An 18,055-nucleotide genomic window follows, 5' to 3' on the forward strand; every position below is an offset into this window, starting at 1 on the left:
TAAGTCTTGTAACTCTTGTAACTCTTGTAACTCATGTAACTTAAGTTACACATGTTACTTATTGCATTATTGTAATTTTGTGTGTTTTCTTATCACGTGGTATCGTTTATTGCAACGATCAAAACCAAATTTTACACTTTTTAACATTGTAATTTATATTGAAACGTGCATTTAAAACTGAGAAAAAATATTTTATCCATCGCAAACAATTTTGAAATTAAAATTATTCCCAAGAAATAAATATTTGATATTTAAATTTGATTATAATATTTTGGTATAATATACTGTTCTTCCGATTGTTACTAATTTTGATTTCTGAAATCGTTTCTAATTATCCCGAGAATATAATTTATTGCCTATAGCTAACGTGAAATTTGTCTTTGTCATATTTTACTCGTTTAACAAAGATAATGAACGTATTACCTGATATTGCCTTATCTATTTGCCATCTAATCTATGAATTAAAAGTACCCTTTTGATCATGATTAACTTTTGTGTTTTACAATACAACAATTGCTTGCACGTTTATTTGCTATCGATATTATAGCATATAATAAACGACAATAAAAATCCATTGTTGAAGTGGAATTTTAAACCATTGTCCAAACCAACCAGCACCAAAATAACGCGTCACTCCATTTTCCAATCTCGGGATCTTCATGCACATTCTAGAGCACAATCTAGAGCACAGTATTTGAGCATTTTCAACGTCGCGAAGCACTCCATTTTCACTCCATTTTCCAATCTCAGGATCTTCATGCACATTCTAGAGCACAACATTTGAGCATTTTCAGCGTCTTGGAGCACGCTACTGTTACGGATCTAATTTTATAGTTCGTGGGTTGAGTTTTAATGTGAGGCAATCTGTTATATTAATTAGGTTAGTGAAGGCCCAATAAAATCACTTGTAGCCGCTGGTGGAGATAGAGTTGCTCTGTTACATTTTATAAAAGCTGCACATTTTTACGTTTTTCTCGAGACGTCGATGCAGTTGGTGTTGAATATTCTTTTTGTGCGTTTTGTTCTGGAATTTAGCTTAAGGTTGTATCTATTTGTGGAGTAAGTAACATTATCAACATTTCGCAACGTTACAATTGAAAGTAAATTATTTGACAGACTAACGTCTAACCTTTACTTGATTTTAGTTAAAATTAAATACGAAATAGTTCCCGTTTTTATTGTCTATTTGGCATTGTACACCGTTTATTACCTTTGCTAAAGGTTTTTAAAGGTATTATTCATCAATGACACGTTTATTTTGAGAGGTGTGGAGCATGATGAAGTAGATTATGTAAAGGAACTCAGCAGTCACCTCAAGATCTCCTAAAATGAATATAACATTCTTAGTTATTTTTCTTCTGCACAACACTTTAGGTAATTATTATTATGCATATGGTAATAAAATTTAACTAACAAAACTACAGGTTATAAACAGCATTGTGTTAATGATAATCATATATTTAAAGTTTTCCTTATTTCTGTGAAACAAATCTCTTGAAATTTTTAATCAATTAGTTAATTAATTAGTCTATAATCAATTACTTGTTACAGTTAAGGGAGGAGTATACCCGTACGTTTCCTACAATGGGATGTACAACAATCCTTCTAATCTTGACTGGGGTAGTGCAGGTCAGGCTCCCTTTTTATTGAATACTTTTCAAATTTTACAGATTACAGCAATGAAGTTATAAAATTAAACATTCAGTTTCACCAATCCTGTGAGGACGAAATAATTCTTCAAATAGTTTTTGTTAATCTCCTTAACATTTCTAATAATTAAATCCCGCCATTACTTTTTTCTACTCTCAGAAATACTTCCCTCATCCATTTCAAAAATGTTATTAAATTATTAAAAGATAATAACCGAAGCCAAAGCAAATTAATTTTCCTCGTCTCAGGATCACCTCTGTCTCAGCCGGTGCGACCTCACTACAGCGATGGAGCAAGTTCAACTAATTTCCCAAACCTGCCCTCCCCTCGTGACCTCAGTTTGGAGCTTTTTACCGAGGAGGTGGTGGTTCCCCTTTCTGAGAAATACACTGTTCTCCTGCCTTATTTTAGTAAGTGAGCTGTGCTTGGCAATGGACAGATGGACTCGTCACTCGAGTCTTGCCATGTGAAGATTTTGGAGTCTTGTAGAGTCTTAGTCAAAGTCGGGCAGAATCTTTAGTTAAATGGCTGCACGAAATTTAATAAGACTCTGTCGTAGCCTCGTTAAACTGGCAGACTTGGCGAAACTTGCTTCCCTGTGAAACGTCTTTTCGGGTTCAATGGACTCTGCTGCATTCAAATTTGAATGCCTTTAATTGAACTGAAATGCGACTATCATCCAATACATGATTTAACCCATAACCCCGTACAACTGCTCAGTGGAGTTCCTCGACCACGATATCCTGGAGCTGCGGACCACGTGTCCTCCCGAGGATATGAGTATCAGTATCAAGGAGACCGACCCTACCTACGGGAATAAAACCCATAAGAAGATGCCAATTGAAAGGATAAGCTACGATGTAGACAGTGGTGTTTGGGCTGACTTCCCGAGGAAACAGGTTAGTTTTAATGTGTGTTGTCAAACACAAGGAAATATTTTGTGTTCTTAGGTAGATAGATATGCTAATTGGAAGAAGGTTCCTCAAGATCTGTCTGTGAACAACAACCATTATCGGAGCTTTAAGCTTGTCAGATGTCATTGCTTTTGAAGAATGAAACAATTTGCTGTGCCATAGGATAAATTATTTTGTTGTTGTTGTTTCAATCAGTAGTCATATGTTAATGCTTTTCAAACAAAGTTACAACGAATTCTTCATGTAGTGCATCCTGGGTTTGGACAGGATATGCCCGTTGAAAATATTTCAATCACGTTACATCACATAATTCTCAATAAATGTAATAGATTTGTAGTGTTGTAATTAATTTAAAACTATTATTGATTATCAATTAATAATAATTAATATGTATTATTACAGATTAATTCGGTGTCTTCGTGGATTGATGGTAGCCAGGTGTACGGAATCAGTAAGGGATGGGTTGACATAATCAGATCTGGTGAGTTTGTAACTGGTTGGTGATTCTTTTATCATCATCTTAGACTTACCTAACTAATAGCAATTGCCATAATAGCGACAAGAGAAACGCCATCGTCGGACGTGAGGAGAGTGAAGACTCTTCAAACAACTTTAAATATATTCCTTCTGTAACGTCCTCAATAAATGTAATAGATTTATAGCGTTGTAATTAGTTTAAAACTTTAAAATATGACAGCAGCTCGGGATGTGAAAGTCATCCATCAAGACTTTCATCATTTATCAAACTAATTAGTAACTCATGAGTAGCCGTGAAATGTATACAATATCTAATGTATAGTATAATAGTAATGTATAATATAAATGAAATGTATTTTCACAGGTAAGGGTGGTAAATTAAAGGGGGACACAGCAGGAAATCCAGCTAAGAACACGTGGGGTGTTCCGTTATCATCCTCTCTGAAGCCTCACAACTGCGAGTATCCGGACATCAAACAGCTCCATCGTCAGTAATCAAACTTATTAACTTAACTTACATTATATAAAAATATTATATTGCATAAATATCATATTATATAATAATCATATTATATAATAATCATGTTATATAATAATTATATATAATTATTATATAGAATCATAATCATAATATTATATAATTTAATCATATTAAACTTATATAAAGTCTTAGTTGCTTTATTCTCACTCCCGATTCAGTGTTCGGTGACGGGCGCAGTAACGAGAACCCCGGTGTTTACTCCCTGCACTGGCTATTCTTTAATGAACACAATCTGATTGCGGAGGAGCTGGGGAATGACACTCGCTACAGGAACATGAATGATAAGTGGTTATTTGATAAAAGCAGGTATCTCACCATTGCTAAGTTACAGGTATGTTTCTTCTTCGGTTTATCAATTTAAACGTTGTGAATTAAAACTTAAAAGGGACACCATAGTTTTTGATAAATTAATAATTTGATAAGTTAATAATTTGATAAGTTAATAATTTCTACTCACAATAGTGCAATAATTTCAAAAATAATAGGTGCAATGACTGCTAAGGTTCATGTACAAGACTGGGATTAGTTGTTTAAGTTTTATACACGATTCCAGCAAACAATCAGACTTTATTTCATTAGCACGAAACTAAAAAGCCTTATCTTAAAGCCTTAAACAAGACACTTGTACGTTTAATCTCCAGATATATGCACCAAGAAGCCGTTAATCGACAATACAAATTCTCAGAAAATATCAGTTGACGCGGTAATAAGTATAATTGGACCGGGGTTTATACCCGAGTATATGGGGTACAGAGCAACTGCGAACCCCGCTGTAAGCTTCTTGTACGCAGGAGCTGTCAAGTTCTTCTTTCTTACCATGAGTAAGTTAAAAATATTGTTGCAAATGAAGTTGTTAATAGGAGTTGTGCTAATGGTTATTTGAAAGTAGAGAAAGGGGAGCTTTATGGCTCTTACTAATTCGCTCGCCCAAAAATTTGGGCGAGCGATTTAGTAGGAGCGGAGCTTTATACCGATAGTCGAAATTCGACATCTAGCGCTAGATAGCGTCTGTAATTATCGTCAAATAGCGTCAAATAGCGTCATCTAGCGCTAAATGTCGAATTTCAACTATCGGTAAAGCTTCGAGAAATGAACCATTTTCCCAATATGGACATGGTTGTGTAATAACATACGTACTAATTACAACTAGGATAATGAATTAACAATATAAATAGAAGCAATCAATACTGTACCCAAGTCCCAACTTAAAGTTTTATGACCTTTCAAGTGCTTGCTCTGTAGTGTTGTCACTGCTCTGTAGTTTTTACCGACTGCTAAGAAACTTAACTCAGTGTCAGATATCATCTACGTGAGCAATCCTACCAACTGCACCCTGGCTGACGAGAATGTTAGACTCTGCAACACTTACTGGGACGCGCAGGTTAGGGAGATATTATCTGAGGAACTGTTATCTTTACTTGTTAGAACATATTTCAAAGTTACAGTTTAAGTTTATTTTACTGTTCCCCCCTCCCCTCCCCCCCCCCCCCCCCCCAAACCATGGATAACTTGAATAATAAAAGTCATTGCTAGTTAATCAGGTTTTTGGGTACCGGGCCATCCTGGTTACCCTGCTATGGGCCGTTCCCCTGGCTTCTGCAGGTCTAGTTTACCCATATATATATATATATATATATAAAAGTCATTATTAACTACCCTGAAGGTGGCTGTCAAGAAACACGGACCAGCAGCTGTACTGAGGGGACTCTCTTATCAGCCGGCTGGTAACGTAGATATGCACGTGGTGAACGACATCAGGTTTCCAGATAAAATATCTTATCTTCGGGTATAGGACGCAGCGGCGGAAGTCACTGCGGCGGTGTACCGTCCGGCGGTGTACCGTCCTGCGGCGGTGTACCGTCCTCCGCCGGACTGTACACCGCCGCAGTGACTTCCGCCGCAGTGACCGGTTCCCCTTATCTTCAATGAAGATACATTGTGAAAATTCTTTAACTTCTTATCTTAACTTTATCTATCTTATCCATTTCCATAATTTAATTAAACGTAATATAACTAATTTTCTAATATCTTTTCCTTTTAGTAGTATCTTCTTATCACCCACAGGTCAAACTATTACGGTCCTATGCACTGGACACGCCGAGACGGGATAGCTACAGCGATACAAAGAGGTAGAGATCTGGGGGTGCCGCCCCTGAACTCTGTGCTCAACCACTACAACGAACCAGCTATGACGTGGAGGGAATGGGGGACTGTAGTCAACCAGGAGGTGATTAGGTTGCATAGGATGTTGAAATAAGGAACGTTTAGATATAAACTGAAAATGGTTGAAAGTGAAAGCTTCGATAATTTGCGTTCACGTTATGATTGCCATAATTGACCAATTTATCGCCAATTTGATGGTCACATTCAGATGGCGACAATGTATACTTTGAGGTTTCACAACCAACTACTTGTTTTGCATGACATTAAACTGTACCTTGAATTGTCAGCCATTGTACGACCCAAATTACCACTAAATGAACCTTTTTATTACCGGGGACTACGGGACTGTCTTACCCAACAAAAACAACTAACACTCCTTGCAGACTCTCACAGCACTGAAGAACTTATACAAGAACGATGTGGATCAAGTTGAGCTGTTTGTCGGAGGAATGCTGCTAAGCACGCACAGTGGGGATATGGCTAATATCTTCAAGAAAATACTGGCTGAGCAGATTATCAGGCTTAGAGAGGGTGACAGGTAGGTTGGTGGAAGCTGGTAGAAAGGCAATCAAATCATTTAGCCCATCCAAAAAGGATTCAATTGTATATCTCTCACGGTTTTTGGGGAAAATCGTGTTAAAGTCATAAATCGTACTCTCGCTTTATATATGGTAAGATATAAATAGACTTATTGTTTTACAGCGAATAAATTAATACTTCTCAGCTACCGATTATCAAGAATTAATTTGTCCTGTCTAGATTCTGGTTTGAGAATAAGTATAATGGTTTGGGTTGCACTGGAGAAGAGGTTAACACCATCAGAGCAACATCTCTTCGCCACATTCTTACTCGAAACAAGGTAAGTATATCTCAGTGCTTGTAAATTAGCTGTTATTGAGCTGAATTTTGGCAGACGCTCGATACACTTTTAGTAAATTTGGACGCCATCTTGCTAGAAGAAAACAATAATGGATATCCCTTACAGGTTGATATATCAGATCTAACTAATGATAATGTGTTTTTGCTGAACAGACTCTCCGATGATTGCAAACTCGACCAAGACTCCACTAAACTTTCAAAATGTGAAGGTGAGAAATATCCAAAAATTCATAATTCCATGATGCCAAAAAACAAAATACTTAATTGTAAGATCTATAAACTGAAAGAGGCAATCCAGTGCTGTTTCTACTTCGTGTACCTGCGGAGACCGATACACCCTTAAGCTGCGACCCCTCCCTCTATATTGCATATGAGGGGTCATATTAGGGGTCGTATATTACAAAATTACAAATCTGTTCCTCCTCCAGGTGACATGTTACTCCACTACGATTACAACACCACTCCGTATGCAATCCCCCTCCTGGTTCCAGTATTCCTCATTTTCACGATGGTTCTGGCTGTCGTCATAACACGCATGGTCCATGCCAGATCTCGACCTGCTAAGGTATACAAGTACACTGTACATATTGTATAAAGTACTACGGTATAAAGTATAATAAAGTATAATATATAATGTATAAAGTACTAAGGTATAAAGTATGATACTAAGGTATAAAGTACTAAGGTATCCAAGTATAATAAAGTATAATAAAGTATAACAAAGTATAATAAAGTATAGTAAAATATAATAAAGTATAGTTAAGTATAATAAAGTATAATACCAAGATATAAAGTACTTTATACTAAGGTATAAAGTATATAAAGTACACTGTACAGATTGCTCAATATTTCTATTTCCAATATTTCAGCGTTCAAATAATTTAATATCTCAAGTATAGCTCAATGGTTTTGTATTATTACTAAAGAAATTTATAATAGATCGAACCGATTTATGTATTTTTCAAAAAGCTCAAAGCTTGAAATATAAATCTAATAAGATATTAGAAAATAACCCAGGAAGAGGAAACAGACCCAGAAGCTCTGAAACTGGGGAAAATAACTGAACTTGGGTCGAAAGAGGGGGATCGTAGTGTAAAGTTACGGTTTGATGATATTGCAGGATCTTTAGTCATGAGCTCCAAAGGTATGGTGACTGCCTTATGACAGTGTGAGACTATATTATCTTACTGCTAATTGCTAAATGAGCGGAGGATTATTTTTGGTTTCTACAGAATTAAGATGCTCAGTAGTCAGTATTTATTTTTCTGATTTATATAAGATTGACAATCTTGTAAGTCAAAATCATAATCATAATCATATATGTATACTCAGGGAAAAAAGTCCGGAGTATTCCCTTCAAGAAATTAAACACAATTCCTGTAGTGTCCTGTTCCGATAACAGACTTTTGTTACTCATTAGTATTCCTAAGGTAAATTATGAAGGACCTTGTGATGGTAAGTTTATGATCATGATAGCATAAATTTTAATATCATTATTTTTTTAACGATGTTATGTAAGATCTCATGAGTTTTCGGTATTCTAATAAACTACGATATTTATATAAATTATGTTACTTGTAGAGGGTAAAACTTTCGTAAAAAGTTGTGAAATTCTCTTAAAAAGTTAAATTACTATAAACAAAATTACGACCATATTTTCATGTTTTCTTGGGTCAATTTCTATTGATCCCGTTTGATGTGACAAGGAAAAGGCCCTTATCAGGAAAGGAATTATTGAACATTTCAATGTGACAACATCGTATTCATGATCTCAGAATTACGACCATATTTTCAGGAGTACGATATTATGTTAAAGTTTAGCTCAGTTCGTCAAAAGGAAATAGCACTGGAAGAGCTCACCGCCTTCAGTGACCGCTGTAATGTAAGTTTAGTTAGAGTTTAGTTAGAGTTTAGTTAGAGTTTAGTTAGAGTTTAGTTAGAGTTTGATTATAGTTTAGTTAGAGTTTACTAGAGTTTAGTTAGAGTTCAATTAGACTTTAGCAAAAGTTTATTTAGAGTTTAACTAGAGTTTAGCAAAAGTTTAATTAGATTTTAACTAGAATTTAGTTAGTTATTGGTTAGAGTTTAGTCAGAGTTTAGTTAGAGTTTATTCATTAGAAGAATAATTCGCAAAGCTATAAATAAGATTAATTAAATTGCAGGTAGAGATTGATAACCAGCTGCTAACTAAAAAACAAATGATGAAAGTGGCAAAAACAGAAAAGCACAGACAACATTTGGTGGACACATTCCTATCTTCTGGTAGGCAAACAAATCAAAAAATTCCGGCATTCGGTTCGGAAACCATTATTCACCTTTATCCATGTTTCATTCAATACAAACATATTCTGCTATTATTAAACTACATCCACCTGACTGTTTCAGTGTTCTCCGAGATGATGCAAGGAGAAAATGGGGTGTCGGGAAATGGTGAAGTTAGTGCGAACGACAAAGTTGAGAGACTCAACTTCAAAGGTACGTGATATCATGTAGATTTTAGGAATCTTCTGTCAACATTTTAACTTGTAAAGTTTTGTTTTATTTTCTGGGTTGGCTGCTGAATTTTCGTCTTTCTAAAATTATTCTTCATTTACTAGGTTAGCCGGAATGACTCTAAGATTAGATAGCTGACAAAAATTCCCAATAACATTTTAAATACAGTTGATCCAGTCTCACCTACATATCAGATAGGTGTAATTGTCACCGGGGTATAAAAACAAACAAAAGTCTCAAATACCCAGCACTATAACACTGAGCGTATTGTTTCAGGAGTAGGAAGTCACGTGCTAGAATGTGAACTGACACGGACTGAGTTTGCCAGCGCTCTCGGACTCAGACCGGATCAGGAGTTTGTGGAGAAGGTGTTCCCTCTGGTCGACAAAGACAAGAATGGCAGGTAGGAATATATTTGTATCTTAATTCCTATCAAGAGGTGCAGTTCGTTAATATTGAAACAATTTTTCTGGAATATTCATTCGAGAATTAGCTTTGCTTAGGTTGCATCACTGCTAGGAACCGACCGGATTGGGGTTTTGGCTGCCGGACCGGATTCAGCCGGATTTGGATCTCAAATCCGGCAAGCCGGATTTTGCCGGACCGGAACCGGTGGTTTCAGAGTGAAATAAAAGGCAGCCGGATTTTGCCGGATGTTGCCGGATGTTGCCGGAAAATTTCCTTCCTTTCCACGCCTAATCTTCATCGAGCACTTCTTGCAGCTTGCATAAGGGATCCCATTTTCTTCTGAGTAGAACAACCAGACGGACGATGTTTTAGATTTACTACTACTCGACTCGACTTAGGGTGGCTTCAACGTCCGAACAGATATAGTTTTTTTACAAATCTTCCTATCTACTACTAGACATTGCTTAAACAAGCAATATATACAGACACAATGTAACACGAGTAGACACGAGTCACGACACTAGACGAGTAATAATCAGAAATGATATCTAATTGGCATATGCTGGCAGACCCCTGATTGAGCGCGTTTGTGCGAATTCCCTTTTTTTCATGCAAGTCTGAGTATCATTGGGTGACCTGACTTACAACCAGAGGTGCTTAATAAGGTTGTTCGCAAGCAGGCATGGTCTAGTACAGTACTAATCACCGTCTGGCGTCTAGATCTGGGTCACATGATTGCAGTAATGAGCTAATTAAGTAGCTACCCAGACCCTGAACACGTGACCTTCACATTTCGTATTTCATAATCAGAAGATTAAATACTGCCAATTTTGCGATTATAGCCGGGGGCTAGCCCAGGGAGGTGGCCCAAAATATTTTCCGGTTTTTTCTACCTATCCCTCGATACACTATTCTGTATTCTGGACTCAAGGTTTCCCCCGGTAATGCGATCTCGGAAGGCAGGCCTCCCCTTTGCAACACGAGCTCGGAAGCTCTCGATACAGGAGGTACGTCTCGAGAACGACTCGGACCGAAAACTTCTAAGTTAAAATTTTTCGAAGTTTTTCAGAAAACCACTTTTTTCCACGATTCAGGCTACCCTGTTCATTATTAGCCGAAAATATTTTTTCGGTTTTTCGAAGTCCCCACCTACCCCTCGATACACAATTCTGGACTCAAGGTTTCCCCCGGTAATGCGATCTCGGAAGGCAGGCCTCCCCTTTGCAACACGAGCTCGGAAGCTCTCGATACAGGAGGTACGTCTCGAGAACGACTCGGACCGAAAACTTCTAAGTTAAAATTTTTCGAAGTTTTTCAGAAAACCACTTTTTTCCACGATTCAGGCTACCCTGTTCATTATTAGCCGAAAATATTTTTTCGGTTTTTCGAAGTCCCCACCTACCCCTCGATACACAATTCTGGACTCGAGGTTTCCCCTGGTAATGTGATCACGGAAGGCAGGCCTCCCCTTTGCAACACGAGCTCGGAAGCGGGAGCTCTCGATACAGGAGGTACGTCTCGAGAACGACTCGGACCGAAAACTTCTAAGTTAAAATTTTTTGAAGTTTTTCTGAAAACCACTTTTTTCCACGATTCAAGCTACCCTGTTCATTATTAGCCGAAAATATTTTTTTCGATTTTTCGAAGTCCCCACCTACCCCTCGATACACAATTCTGGACTCAAGGTTTCCCCCGGTAATGCGATCTCGGAAGGCAGGCCTCCCCTTTGCAACACGAGCTCGGAAGCTCTCGATACAGGAGGTACGTCTCGAGAACGACTCGGACCGAAAACTTCTAAGTTAAAATTTTTCGAAGTTTTTCTGAAAACCACTTTTTTCCACGATTCAGGCTACCCTGTTCATTATTAGCCGAAAATATTTTTTCGGTTTTTCGAAGTCCCCACCTACCCCTCGATACACAATTCTGGACTCGAGGTTTCCCCTGGTAATGTGATCACGGAAGGCAGGCCTCCCCTTTGCAACACGAGCTCGGAAGCGGGAGCTCTCGATACAGGAGGTACGTCTCGAGAACGACTCGGACCGAAAACTTCTAATAATACTTTCAACACTACTATATAACAAATAATTTTAGGCATGTACAATGGCATGACGGGCTAGGAAGTACAGCCGATCTCCTGGTATGCGGGTGCGCTGGGGTTCCTGAAGTTCGCCTCTGAGTTAGGCTCCTCTCGCCCAGTGCTTGCACTGGGCAACAACACCTTAAACACGATGTAAGTTTCTCTTTTACTTCTTTCTCATTGTTAGCTTATTTTGAATGTGAATTTTTACATCTCTGATATTGCCCCTCTTATCCTTACTCTAGCTATATTTTCACTGGCAAATTTAACTTTACTCCCGACCAGCAGTTTCATTACACATTTTCTCGTGCCATTTTCCTTCCAGGTCGTGTTTAGTGTTGTGGGAGGTTGCCTACTCTGAGGTGTTACGGATGGTTCCCTGGCAAACTTTGCTGCCAGACTCGACAATCTCTGACAACAATGATAAACCTTCAAGAGATTTTCGACTATGTCAAAGCTGCCTCAGTTGAGGATCTACGTCATATCCTTAACTCTGTTCAAAACGAGCTGCCAAAGCGTGAGGGAAAGGTGGACAATTTTGTGTTACATATAGAGGACTTCTGCGAGGATGAGGTTCTCCGTGATGCGGTATGGGTTGAATGTGAGTCCCTGCAGAAACTGAACACCGAGGGAAGACACAAGGCAACAACAGCTTGGTTGTGCTCACAGGATGCACCCTATATTTACACTGACACAAATCCAGTGCACCCACCACAGGATATCAGTGGTTTCCCTAATATCAAAAGACTCCTGAGTCTTGTAAACTCGAGTACGGAGATAACTGGACCTCTGGACTCATGTCTGGTCATCAAGTATGGAAACAACCAAGCGAGTACTTCAATACACAATGACGGTGAGAAACTAATGGACCAGGAGAAATCGATTTGCTCTTTCTCACTGGGATGTGAACGGACGCTTGAGTTTTACGAGGGCACAACTGGGAAACCTAATTGTGTCAAGACGATAAGGATGAAGAACAACAGTCTTGTTGTAATGCGGCCTGGGACACAGCAGAATCTGAGGCATGCTGTGCGAGCAGAGCCGGCCACAAAGGGAGAGCCCCCAAAGAAATCGGAGCAAGTAAGATACTCCCTGTCATTTCGAGCTATTGTGAAATCTGGTGGCCAAGTTAGCTCTCAGAATATCAGCACAGAGACTAGTACACCAGCTTCTGGCACCGAAGCCCAAGTACCTGCGCAAAGAGTCACGTTGGTTGCTGGAGACTCTTATGCTCAAAGATTGGACTCCGCAAAGCTGGGAAAAGGGAAAGTCACAGTCGTAAATGTTGCAGAAGGCGGAGCAAAAATGGACAAAGTCCAGAAACAGTTGGAGGACTACTGCACGGCACATCCTGATGTCCACGTTGAGAAGCTTCTGATCAGCGTAGGCACAAACGATATTAGGCGTGTGGGGGATAAAATTGGTACTTTGAGGGGACCAGTAAAGCAACTTTTTGGTAAGATAGGCCTATTATTTCCCAACTGTAAGGTATATGTTCAATCTCTATTGCCATTACCTTTACAGAATGATAACGATAAATTAACTAACAAGAGGGTAATGGATTTTAATAGGATTTTATACAATGAGTGTGTATTTAGGAGGTTCTTTTTCATGGATGTGTTTTATCCCTTTACAAAGTTTAAGAGAGCTCTAAGTGAGCCTGTTAAGAGATTTGATCCCTTATTTGAGAACAAAGGCATTCACCCCAATCCTCAGAAAGGTATGGGTGTGTTGGCCAGATTTTATATTCGTGCCATCCACAGTAGATATTTTAATCCTTATATCTATCAGTAGTTCTTTTGTGCTGTCTTCTGAACCTTGTTAAGCTAATGATATGCAGTTGTAGTCTGGCAAGTATACTCACCTGTAAAACACCATGATCGATTTAGTAACATACAGATTTAGAGTTGGAGTGTTTAGTGGAAATTCTTTTGCAAAATCCATCAAACATCAGAACCGTAGACGTGGTACAGGTAGTATTTTTGATTATTTAGACAGCTGCATTGATTCTCGCTTATTATTTTATATTTTTTATGTTATATTCATATGTCACTTTTCGCTAATCACTATCACATATGTCGGGGTAAGTGGGTTGGCTTTTTCTAGGGTCACTTATGATTGCCGAGCCTTTGTACCAACATACCCAGTTCCTAACTTGTGCCGATGCTTTACAGTTTATTTCTTTTTATATTTAGCAAATATGTATTATCTGAGGAATAATTACAGTTTCGATGGTTTATATAGATTTTGCCAGATTTCAATCCATAAAAACTTAAATTGCATATTTACTGGTAGAACCGGCAATACATTCACAGGATGCATAATTTGGTTGTTTTTGATGAATGGTTTTTTGATAGTTTTAGTAAACCCTGGAATTGTAAACCCAGGGCCGTCTCCCATAGGTGTTAGAGTTGGGAATGGTAATAAATTGAATGTTTACTTTCAGAATGTTCAAGGTCTCATCCCTTTTGGTGAACTGAACAATGCCCATCCAATGATTGATACCACTAAATGTCTTGAAGTGTCGACTTATCTTAATGAGGCTAAGATAGATATTGCAATATTTAACGAAACCTGGTTTAAGAGTTCTATTGCTGATAGTGAATTTCTGCACCCTGACAGATATAAGATATTTCGCTCTGATAGATCGAAGAAAACTCATCCACCAGATCCTTCTAATCCAACCCGGTTTAGGAGGAATGGTGGAGGGGTCATGATTGCAGTGAGAGCAGACCTTGATCTAACTTCAAAGGAAGTTCGTCTCAAGTATGGTGCAGAAATTCTTGCTGTGGAATTTAAGACCTCCACTGGAATTAAGTTTGTTGTATGCACATGTTATCGTGTTGGTACACTGGGCTCCGCAAATCATGAAAAAATTGTTGAGTCTTTGAAAACTCTTCTCAGAAGAAGAGGACTGAGTAAAGTCTTCATACTAGGAGATTTTAACCTGACCGGAGTTTCCTGGTCTACCCTGGCCAGCTCCTGTCCTATTGAGCAATCTTTTGTTGAATCTTTTGTTGATCTAGGCCTTCAACAATGTGTGTTAACACCTACCCACTGCAAAGGCAAAACACTTGACCTATTGCTCACAAACTCTGTGTCAAATATTAATGACCTAATGGTAGGTGAGAGAGATAGTGCTTGCAAGTCTGACCACTTCCCCATCAATTTTAAGATCAACGTTAAAGTTGGTAGGAAGAAGCCAGCCAGGCGTATGTGCTATAACTTTAAGACTGTGAACTGGGAGAGGCTAAACCATGAACTCCGACACACGAATTGGGATGCATTGCTCAATGGCACAGAACCTGAAATTGGATGGAAAAAATTTAAGGACAAACTTTTTAATGTCACAGATAAATTTGTTAAAAAATGCTCTGTCAAGACTGATGGCCAAAATCCATGGTTTGACTCGGAGTGTTATGATGCATGGCGTAAGAAAGTGAGATTACATAAAGAAAGGCATAAAAGTGATAGAGCTGAAATTGCATTCTCCCTTGCTAGGAAAAATTTCAAAAATGTGGTTGCTCAAAAAATGAGGGAAACATTAAATGAATCTGATGATAGTGCTTTAATAACAAAAAAATTTTGGTCCTATGTCAAATCGAAGACAGCTAGTCAGCGGATCCCTGAGTTTGTAAGCCACAAAGGCACTGTCCGCAACTGCCCTGAAGACCAGGCCAACCTATTTAATGACTTTTTCTTCGAGCAGTTCTCTGAGGTATCAACTTATGACATAGATATAGATTACTCTAATGATTGGCGCTTTGATATTGAATTTGACCACAGAAGGGTTCGCAAAATCCTTTCCAATATTAATGCTAATAAAGCTTATGGACCTGATGGTATCCATGGGAAACTTTTGAAAAACTGTGCGGTTGGGCTCGCATACCCTATATCAATACTTTTTCATTCATGCTACAACATTGGGACACTACCAAGGGAGTGGAAACTGGGGCACATTGTACCAATATTCAAGAAAGGGGATAAACATGAGGTTTCAAATTATAGGCCAATTTCTCTTACATGCCTAATCACAAAAGTTCTTGAACGCATAATAAGAGATGAGTTATTGGCACTTACTAATGGCATGATCAATGACAAACAGCATGGTTTCCGAGCTGAGAGATCTTGTGCAACTAATCTTGTAGGACTGTGCGACAGCCTAGCGCTCTCACTGAATGAAAATATGAGAACAGATGTAGTCTACTTTGATTTTGCCAAAGCATTTGACTCGGTTAACCATGATCTTATATTATTTAAGCTAAAGAGCAAATTTGGTATTGATGGGAGGCTACTGAAATTCATCACTGATTATCTAAGAGACAGGCAACAACAGGTCTTGATAAGTGGCAAGTTTTCTTCTATGAGAAACGCCCAGTCTGGTGTACCTCAAGGGTCAATTTTGGGACCATTGCTGTTCATTATGTTCATTGATGATATATCAGTGGGGATTTCACCAGGCACACAACTGTCACTGTATGCCGATGATACTAAAATTTTGCGTAAGATTGTTTCGGAGTCTGATATCCTGCGACTGCAGAAGGACATTGATTATCTCCATGACTGGTCACTTTCTAATAAAATGAGATTTCATCCCGACAAATGTAAGGTCCTCACCGTCGCAGGAAGGATATCCGAAACAGTTTCCCTCCTTAGTGTCCTACCACTCTTTAACTTTGTATACTCCATGGGAAGAATCACACTTGACTATGTTGATCATGAAAAGGATCTGGGTGTAATTGTGACATCAAATCTCGATTGGAAAGATCAGTGCTCCAAAGTCCTTTCTAAGGCAAACCAAAAATTAGGCATGGCGAGAAGAAATTGTTATTTTGTCCAAGACGTAAATCGTCATAGAGTACTGTATCTCACTTTAGTGAGGAGCCTATTTGAGCATTGCTCGGTTATATGGAGACCAGTCACAAAATCCCAGATAAGCAAGCTGGAGGGCCTCCAAAAGCGTGCTATTAAGTGGATTCTTCACGAGGAGTATATGAGTTATCCACCATCCACATACATTCAAAAATGCAGACAGCTGAAGATTATGCCGATTGAAGACCGCTTTGACTTCTTGGATCTCATCTTCTTCTTTAAAATTGTGAAGCAACATATACCTGTCACTTTACCCTCATATTTGCAACCATTTCAAGGCCACTCAAGGCTCAGAAATAGTCACATGGACTCTCTATGTTTTGTAAGCTCTATCTCACCTCGAGCAAGCTCCAACGCTTTTGCCAAGAATTTCTTCTATAGGACCCACACTAAGTGGAATCACATTCCTCTAGATATCCGTGAGATAGAGAGTATCACTGATTTTAAAAGTAAACTTTCCACTTACATGTGGGGGAAAATTATCCCGGTGGATTCGGACTCTGAACTTGACTATTCAATAGAAACAAATCCGTAAAATAGTTTATTCAAGATTATCTATTCTTGCTGTCTGCATTCACATATTTCTCAATTTCATCTCACAGCACAATATTTTATGAATTGATTGAATGGGTGTGTGATTTTGTTTAAAGTAACTTATTACAATTTTATAAGGGCCCATGCTTGTGCAGGAGCTGCATTTGCACTCAATATCTGTGTTTTGGTGACCCTCAGGTCCTTTGGTTACATACATTTTGTCCGAGACAATTTCAACTTTGACAATCCATGCTTAGAGGACAATATTATATTTAACTAATTCATTGTGTAAACTTGTATGTAATTGACTGATTTGAAAGATTTCAATAAAAAAAAAGTTAAAATTTTTCGAAGTTTTTCTGAAAACCACTTTTTTCCACGATTCAAGCTACCCTGTTCATTATTAGCCGAAAATATTTTTTCGATTTTTCGAAGTCCCCACCTACCCCTCGATACACAATTCTGGACTCAAGGTTTCCCCCGGTAATGCGATCTCGGAAGGCAGGCCTCCCCTTTGCAACACGAGCTCGGAAGCTCTCGATACAGGAGGTACGTCTCGAGAACGACTCGGACCGAAAACTTCTAAGTTAAAATTTTTCGAAGTTTTTCAGAAAACCACTTTTTTCCACGATTCAGGCTACCCTGTTCATTATTAGCCGAAAATATTTTTTCGGTTTTTCGAAGTCCCCACCTACCCCTCGATACACAATTCTGGACTCGAGGTTTCCCCTGGTAATGTGATCACGGAAGGCAGGCCTCCCCTTTGCAACACGAGCTCGGAAGCGGGAGCTCTCGATACAGGAGGTACGTCTCGAGAACGACTCGGACCGAAAACTTCTAAGTTAAAATTTTTCGAAGTTTTTCTGAAAACCACTTTTTTCCACGATTCAGGCTACCCTGTTCATTATTAGCCGAAAATATTTTTTCGATTTTTCGAAGTCCCCACCTACCCCTCGATACACAATTCTGGACTCGAGGTTTCCCCTGGTAATGTGATCACGGAAGGCAGGCCTCCCCTTTGCAACACGAGCTCGGAAGCGGGAGCTC

General features: G+C 38.6%; 1 protein-coding gene across 2 annotated transcripts in view; it reads left to right on the top strand.

Annotated features, from left to right (window-relative positions):
* Positions 1 to 1,257: 1,257 nt before the first annotated feature.
* The window catches only part of LOC134824399 (dual oxidase 2-like), a 60,579-nt gene continuing 43,781 nt past the window's right edge, over positions 1,258 to 18,055 (top strand). For both annotated transcript variants that reach the window (XM_063836301.1, XM_063836302.1), the window contains exons 1-21: positions 1,258 to 1,374; positions 1,552 to 1,629; positions 1,899 to 2,060; positions 2,371 to 2,549; positions 2,967 to 3,045; positions 3,406 to 3,528; positions 3,741 to 3,913; positions 4,268 to 4,403; positions 4,875 to 4,963; positions 5,246 to 5,340; positions 5,647 to 5,809; positions 6,129 to 6,283; positions 6,505 to 6,604; positions 6,731 to 6,833; positions 7,053 to 7,189; positions 7,642 to 7,768; positions 7,957 to 8,054; positions 8,420 to 8,506; positions 8,787 to 8,886; positions 9,010 to 9,099; positions 9,394 to 9,520. In XM_063836301.1, coding sequence (XP_063692371.1) covers positions 1,329 to 1,374; positions 1,552 to 1,629; positions 1,899 to 2,060; positions 2,371 to 2,549; positions 2,967 to 3,045; positions 3,406 to 3,528; positions 3,741 to 3,913; positions 4,268 to 4,403; positions 4,875 to 4,963; positions 5,246 to 5,340; positions 5,647 to 5,809; positions 6,129 to 6,283; positions 6,505 to 6,604; positions 6,731 to 6,833; positions 7,053 to 7,189; positions 7,642 to 7,768; positions 7,957 to 8,054; positions 8,420 to 8,506; positions 8,787 to 8,886; positions 9,010 to 9,099; positions 9,394 to 9,520 — 2,447 coding nt within the window. In that variant the 5' untranslated portion in view covers positions 1,258 to 1,328. The remainder of the gene's footprint in view (positions 1,375 to 1,551; positions 1,630 to 1,898; positions 2,061 to 2,370; positions 2,550 to 2,966; positions 3,046 to 3,405; positions 3,529 to 3,740; positions 3,914 to 4,267; positions 4,404 to 4,874; positions 4,964 to 5,245; positions 5,341 to 5,646; positions 5,810 to 6,128; positions 6,284 to 6,504; positions 6,605 to 6,730; positions 6,834 to 7,052; positions 7,190 to 7,641; positions 7,769 to 7,956; positions 8,055 to 8,419; positions 8,507 to 8,786; positions 8,887 to 9,009; positions 9,100 to 9,393; positions 9,521 to 18,055) is intronic.

Source organism: Bolinopsis microptera, chromosome 12 (assembly GCF_026151205.1).
Source record: "Bolinopsis microptera isolate Bmic1 chromosome 12, MBARI_Bmic_1.0, whole genome shotgun sequence".
NCBI lineage: Eukaryota > Metazoa > Ctenophora > Tentaculata > Lobata > Bolinopsidae > Bolinopsis > Bolinopsis microptera.